Below are 7,782 nucleotides of genomic sequence, written 5' to 3' on the forward strand. Positions count from 1 at the left end.
AGGATGGTCTTTGTGGTGAGTATGCACAAAGGTACATCATGTCCTGAGCAGAGGACGCACTTCACTTACTCAGTGCTTTGCTCCATCCATGCACACTTCCGGTCCTCTTGCTATCAACACCAACCTGACAAAAGATCATGAATGACTTCAATTATAAGGTGTAGAGGTTTGAGAGAAACTGGACCCTGAGAGTAATAGTCAGACTATATTATTATATTAAATGTGTAGCCTATATGGTTAGGTGTTGTTGCTTAGTGAGGGGACAGTGGTGTTAATTTAATTTGAATTTGTGATCTGATCATCTAAGCTGGATGCACCACGTGATGATACATTACTGGTGTTACTATCAGTTGCAAACACAAATGGTCTTATTGTCTGTGGTGATGCAAATGGAAACACACTAGAGTTAAAATTATAATCTTTACATATATTTTAGTATGTTACTCAACACATCAAAATAAGTTTACTTTTTTAAGTTCTTTAAACAAAAGATTATTATAAAATAATGCTTTTAAAAATGAACTTTGAAACATTTAATTTGATTTATAAGTGTGTTAAGACTCCAAATCTTGAAAGTGTACTCTCTTTAAGTACACTTAAGTGACTTTCTTTTTCGTTAATATTATGTTATCAGCAAGTATAGCCTATTTTTAAAATGTAATTTTAAGATTTGAGGAACACTACCAGTGCACATTCAATACAATTAAGCTCACTTCTTTTTCACAAAGGTGCTGTGTATGAGATTTAACACTCAATGATGGAAACATTTCTTTTTTTAAACTATTGTTTATTTAGTCAACATTGTATTGTTTAAACATTATTCACTTTAAAACATTTATTTGGATAAATAAATATGGCTTGCATGTACACTGTTGCATTTGTTTCACTAAGAATTTACTCTAGAGATCAAGCCTGTGTGGTTAATAAATGACATGATGATGTTGGTAGGGTGGTGATGTGTTGTTGTAGTCCAGGGTGGCTGTGGGGGAAGGGACAGAGTTGAATGGCCCAACGGGCCTCCCCACCCCTCATACTCACAAGAGAGGGTCAACAATGTGGAGGTTGTTGGGTGTTGTAGTTCTATCACTGAGCTAAATTGTGCAATTATTAAAACTGACGGCATGTTTACAAAAATAAACATATTTACTGCAGTGTCAGAGAATATTGACATGGCCTATCTGAATCTGTCTGCGTGTTTATCCGCTATTCTAATTATTTATTTTCAATCCATAAGCGCAAAAGAACTGCAAGATCCATTATTCTTCCCGGGTGTTCTGCGCATGCGGAGTAGTTGAGGACGTGTGGATCTAATAGCCATGAATGGGGCGGTGGAGAAGAGGGTCTGTGGATTTTATCCAGATGCAAAAATTAATGTTTGTACCTCAATGGAGTTATTTTTATCGTAACTTTCAACACGAATACACTCGACTGCTTTAAATGCTTCACGTGAGTCAATCTCGTCCGGCGTAAAAGCTCTTTTGTTTTCATCGCGTGGCTCGAAACAAATCACGGTTTCGATTGTTTTCTATTAAACATGCCCGGGAACAAGTCGTCGCTGATCCAGAAGATAGCGAGCCAGGCTTGTGTGACCTTTACAAACTCTTCCTCTGCCATTGGGGACAATAAAGTGTTTTTAGAGCAGCAGGCAGGGTTGGTTTCTCTGCTCTCCGACATAAGGGCTGCGGATCTGAATATTGCGCCACCGAAGCAAGCCTCCATATCTCCCCCACAGTCCTCAGCAGTCCCTCCGGTCACATACATGCACATCTGTGAGAATGATGTCTTCAGCATGGGAGTGTTTCTGCTGAAGTCTGGGACTTCCATCCCTCTGCATGACCATCCTGGGATGAATGGCATGCTGAAGGTCCTATATGGCAACGTCAATATAAGGTGTTATGACAAGTTGGATAAAGCCGTGGGTGCTGAGAGTGAAACTGAGAGGCAGTTTGAGCCACCTTTCCAGGGGGATGATGTGAGGAGAGCCGTGCTGAGGTCTTCCGGACTGTTTTCTGAGCAGAGCGGCCCTTGCATCTTGAGCCCTCTCAAAGACAACCTTCATGAGATTGATGCAGTGGATGGACCAGCTGCGTTTCTCGATATATTGGCACCACCGTATGACCCTGATGATGGGAGAGATTGTCACTACTACAAAGTTTTACAAACTGCTGGCAAAAAGTCAGAGCAGAGCGGTGAAGATGAAACTTGGGTTTTAGAGATCCCCCAACCAGATGATTTCTGGTGCGGGGGGGAGCCTTACCCCGGTCCTAAAGTTTCAGTGTAGAGATGAACACTGGAATGGACTAGTAGCCTCTGCACATGATCCGTCTTCGCTCTAACTCAGATGTGTACAAATTTAGTTTTTTTTCTTGGGACTGGAAACATCACTACATGATTTTAAATGTCCAGTCCAAGCCTATGCGCCCCATAGGCTAAATCAACTCTTTGTGGCCTTGCTTGTGAATAATGAATGTATACATTGAAAAGCATTTACTCTTGTATAAGTGCACACTATATATCTACATGAAATACTTGTTTAATTTATTTTAAAAGACTGTACACAAACACTAATTCTAATGTACTGTTTATATTTTTACTGTTGAAGTACTATTAAAATGATTGCAAATCATTTTCATTTTGGCTTTGTCAGCATTTCGTGTGCATCATGTGCAAGGTTATTCTATATTATTATTATTATTGACTTAATTATTTGTGGCATTAAAAAGTTGCCACTGTTGCACTCATACTTGAAAGTGGTGCTATAAAATGTGCGCTGTTATTGGCCATTTGCATATCTAAGTTTGATTAAACATAATAATTAACTTGACCCTTCATAGCAGTTTCCCACTGCATACGAGAAACATTAATTAGGTGACTAAAACATTCTTATCTTCTCATCTATATGCGTGGACAATTTGCTTTGTTTAGTTTTGTTATCACTAATGGTAATGATTCTGTAAATTGGAATAGGTTGTGTTGCGTACTTGAGAGAAATCTGTTTTAAAGGCAGACTTTCAGTGTGAATGTTAGCTGACATATTAATGTCTATTGTGGCGTCATGTTTCCCACACATTGTCTGTCACATTAACGTACGAGACACAAGCCTAAAAGAGCCTAAAAGTAATCATTTGTTTTCATAATACTGAAATCATTATGTTAGACATTCACTGTAAAAAAAATTGCTGCGATTATTTATCACAACTTAAAATCCAACATTGTTTCAACTTTAAAAAGTATGTGTTCATGCTTGACTTAAAATATTAAGTTTAGTTAACTTTAGTTAGGGTGGATATTTAAGTTATCTCAACAAATTTTAAGTTGTTATAACTAAATCGCAGCCACATTTTTTACAGTGTTGTCCTTTCCTGCATCCCTTAAAGGAATTGTTCACTTCACAATGAAAATTCTGTCATCATTTACTCACCCTCAAGTTGTTTTAAACCTGAATGAGTTTCTTTCTTCTGCTGAACACAAAAGAAGATATTTTGAAGAAAGTCAGTAATAGTTGATGGACCCCATTGACTTTCATAGTATTTTTTTCCCTACTATATGGAAGTCAATGGGCCGGGGTCCATCAACTATTACTGAATTTCTTCTAAATATCTTCTTTTGTGTTCAACAGAAGAAAGAAAGTCATACAGGTTTGAAACAACTTGAGGGCGAGTAAATTTTGACAGAATTTTCATTTTGAAGTGAACTATCGCTGTTTTTCTAGACTGACCTGAATACAACTAAAGTAAAATTTTCAGTGTATCGTTGATGCTTATATAATATTCACTTATATAAATGCAGCTCTTTAGTTTTACTTAGCCTCTCATCCTCTTAGTTATAACATTGTAAATATTGGCATCATGTTGCTGTGATGTAAATATGGGGTTGTCCCAGTCCTGAATCTGGGGGTTGGTACACCTTCAACCACATAAAACCACAGAGGTTCTTACAGTGGCAACAATTATTTGTCATTTTTCATTGTCGTTTCTCAATTACTCTGTAAAGAGTGGTCATAACATTGTGTTTTCTGTCAAATCAGTAAGATCACAGAGTGAGTCATTTTGTCCACCTTAAACATTACCTTGTATTGAAAATTAAGGATTGTGAATATTCACACCCTTTGTGCACTTGTAAACAACACAGTGTGTGTGTGGGTGCTGACCCTTATGGGACCATGAGTCAGAGCTCAATGGTGGCAAAACGGGAATGTCCCTACAAGTCTACTTCACTTTTTCCTTTTACACCCCTTTATCTCTAATAAAAATCAATCAGTTAAACAAAAGTTCACAATCCAGGTGTTGTTTATTATTTTCATGTTGACAAAGTAGGACATTGTTGACCTGCGTTAGTCACTTCATAACAAATACATTTATATCAGTCAGAACAACAACAGAACAAACGTCAAATCGCTATGAGTTCAGCTATACACAATTCTTGTTTAAGCACAAATGCAACACGAAACAGTGTGTACAAAAATATATCTTCAAAAACTTTCATATTAAAGGATAATGTACAATTTAATTCAAGCCTTCTGGTGTATGTACAAGATGAACGGACAAAAGGCACGACAATGGGAGAAAATAGTGATGTTAGACACCTTTTGACACCTCTGAAAGTTTAGTTTAAATGTACTTTTTTTTTTTTTTTAAATGCAACCTCTCAACTTTCCATCTAAGACACAATTCTCCCACGTGCTATCTAAGGTTATTTTATTATTATTAAATTAATTGGCCTAAATATATTCAAACAAAGTGCGTTTGGTCAGTCAGCATGCGACTGAGGCAAAAAGAAGACGAACATCGCACCACCTTTAAAAGTGCGCACAATAAATGTGTCCATATCGATTTGGCACTTGATTTCACAACATCACTTCACCCAGTTTTAATATATTACGAATGGTGCATTATTATTGTCATTATATTGCCTACATAGTGTTGGATATTGCACAGTCCAGTTGAAAGTTTACTGGCTTGAAGCGGACGAGCAGATGCCCGTGGCGACGCCGCGCTCTGTGCTGGACACACCAGTGGACGAAGAGGAGGATTTTCTCTCCTTCTGTCGCAGGTGGATTTTGGTGTGTCTCTTTCTCTCGTCGCTCCGCGCGAACTTTCTCCCGCAAAAGTCGCATGCGAACGGTTTCTCTCCGGTGTGCGTGCGGATGTGGGTCGTCAGGTGGTCGCTGCGACTAAAGTTCCTCATGCATATCCGACACTGGAAGGGTTTGTGGCCGGTGTGGATGCGGATGTGTCTAGTGAGCTCGTCGGACCGGGAGAAGCGCCTGTCGCAGCCCTCCGCCGGGCAGGGGTAGGGACGCTCGTGCACGGGTGTCTTGCTGGGTCTGTTGGGGTACTTCCTCGGGCGCAGGATGGGCCTGAGCGGCAAATTCTGCGGGCTGTAGGCAGTGGGTAGCCGGGGTCCATCAGATACCGGCCCCGCCAGTGTGAAGTTCCTGATAGTGTTCAGGGGGGTTAAAGGGGGCGGGACTCTGAAAGAGTCCAGCGGGCATGAGAACGGTTTGCGGTCGGGCATCGACTGCATGTCCCTCTGGCACGGGGGTTGGAAAAAGCCGGCGTAGTCCGGGATGATGGGGAACAGCCCGGAGTCTGTGTTTGGCTTTGGGGATGAGTAGGATGGCGGAGGATAGGAGATCGGACAGGTGGAGGTGGAGAGGAATGCGGATGGGTCTTGATACATCTCTCCGCATCCAGAGTAGGGTGGCGGGGGAGAGTATATGTGCTCCATGTCTGCCTGGTTCTGCGCCATGGTGCAGCTGAGAGTGCTGGAGAAGTGGCCGGGGGACACTGAGGATGCTGGTGACGAGGATGCTGAGGATGGCTGGGTCATGCCCAGGATCCCCGCGCTCACTATGTTTATCACGCCCTCTGGGTTCCAGTTTCCTGGGTACTGGGAGTCGATGGAAAACTTTCCCATGTAGGTGAAAGTTTGGTTGCGAGGGCCAGCTGGTTGCGCGAAGCTGGAATAGGATAAGTCGAGGGAGCGCTTATCCGTGCTCATATCCCCGCTAAGCAAGCCATCTGCAAAAAAAATGCACATAAAAGCAAGGTTTAGAGACATGTGAAAGAAGGCTGTCTTAATGGATCATGCAACCATCAGATGCAAAGCGCGTAGCTTTTACGCACACATCAGTAAAAAGCTGCTCACTGTAAAATCATCATTAGGCATATAGCATCGTTGTTTGCAATAATTTCTATCCCTGTTTTCTTTTTTGAACTAGTCAAACATAAGCACATTGCATGTTTCCAGTTTAAGCAAGTTGGATTTCCCATACAAAATAACCACGTTTTCATTCCCATTGAATACCCTAGATGCGAACGATATATCAACACAGAGAGCACGTGAGGATGGAAGCAGTTGAGATGCGCACATCATTCTTACCTCCAGAGTGCATCTGCTCGTAATGTCCTCCTAAATCACCGTTTGGAAATATAGTCACAGATGCTGGCAGTGATGTGGCAAGCTCGTCCACTGAGTAGATGCTTTCGGCAAGCGGGTGCACAAAGCCACCCAGAGTTACGGGGGCTTTCTCCAAAGTTTTAGCTGTCATCATGAAGTCCTAAGAAGCACTCGTTCTGATGTTCACAAAGTGTTGTGTGCCTGTGCGAACGCTCGCTCAAAACGTTACATGTGGAAAGCTGTCAGTAAACGGGTTATTTAGCGTTCACTGTGGTGCCATCTGACGGCTCTGTGTTGTTGAATGACAGATCCTTGCGGAGCTTCTAGTGGTAGTATGTATTTATGGTGAGCCTATCAATGTGTCACTACGTCACTGACCATTTAAGGACTGAATGGCAAATCTAAAGTAGCGCTGCGCGATCTGATTGGTTATAGACTGCGTGACGCGTTGAGGTAATACTTGTCAATGGAGAATCTTCTCTGTACAGCCGCTCATGCATAAAAAGCAATGTGCTAGGAGAAGAAAAATAACAAACTATATTGCATATTGTTTGAAAATATTTTTAGATAAAAGAAAATAACATAAATAAGCTAAAGGCATACGCTCGCTGAAAGAAAATGAATCCTAAGTGGAAAAAAAATATTCCGTTTTGATACAACGCATCATTCTCAATCAGGAATTCCGGTTCATTTCACACCATAAATGGTTTTATCCGGCTACACCCCTTCGTCCATTTATGGAGCATATTCCGGAAATTGAGTATCGGAAACTCGCGAGTGTTGCCGAGCAAAGAGACGCGGCTCATAGCGGCAGAAAACCACAATCAAATGAGACACAATCACGGAATTTCTACCTTTGCTTCAATGGCACGGTCGGAAAGTGCGCTATTTAAATAGACCCCATGTTTTTGGAAAGAGGGAAACGTTTTTAGTAATGGTGTTCTATAATTAGAGTGCTACCGGAAAGTAAATTTATTATAATAGTTAAACAAAAGTTGATGTATTTTTGTTTTGCTCTCTACTGCTGGTGTTGGAGCGTTCATGGTGCATTTGATAAAAACCGCACACTTATAACCGCATGAGAATCCCTGGCTCACACAGTTTTGTTCACTGCTTTGTTTTTCGTATTATAGGCTAGACCTAAACATTGAATAGGGTAGGCTATATGCCTATACTTCAATTAATCCAACTCTTGCTCCAACACTTAAACGCAAGAAACTAAAACTTTCCAAATGTAAATGGCCTGTATACGTAAATAGAAATGCTTTCCGCTGTGAGGTTTAAAGATGCGACCAAATAAAAAAGATGATAGAAGTGAATTCCCCCCGTGGGTTTAGAAACTGCTGTTACTAAGATATACGGGGGAGGAGGGAGCTGAGG

The 7,782-nt window shown here is 41.0% G+C and overlaps 2 protein-coding genes across 2 annotated transcripts; one reads left to right on the plus strand and one right to left on the minus strand.

Annotated features, from left to right (window-relative positions):
- The first annotated feature begins 1,290 nt into the window (after positions 1 to 1,290).
- On the plus strand, positions 1,291 to 2,632 carry adoa (2-aminoethanethiol (cysteamine) dioxygenase a). The gene has a single exon (XM_082151567.1). It carries the CDS (start codon positions 1,535 to 1,537, stop codon positions 2,279 to 2,281), a length of 747 nt encoding a protein of 248 aa, XP_082007693.1. The 5' UTR covers positions 1,291 to 1,534; the 3' UTR covers positions 2,282 to 2,632.
- Positions 2,633 to 4,271: 1,639 nt separating this feature from the next.
- egr2b (early growth response 2b) lies at positions 4,272 to 6,731 on the minus strand. The gene is made up of 2 exons (XM_082151550.1): positions 6,385 to 6,731; positions 4,272 to 6,023 (listed from the first exon to the last, which is right to left on the minus strand). The coding sequence occupies exons 1-2, from the start codon at positions 6,554 to 6,556 to the stop codon at positions 4,951 to 4,953; spliced, it is 1,245 nt and encodes a 414-aa protein (XP_082007676.1). The 5' UTR covers positions 6,557 to 6,731; the 3' UTR covers positions 4,272 to 4,950.
- Positions 6,732 to 7,782: the final 1,051 nt, after the last annotated feature.

The sequence above is a fragment of the Leuciscus leuciscus genome, assembly GCF_965113295.1.
Source record: "Leuciscus leuciscus genome assembly, chromosome: 21".
NCBI classification, from domain to species: Eukaryota; Metazoa; Chordata; class Actinopteri; order Cypriniformes; family Leuciscidae; genus Leuciscus; species Leuciscus leuciscus.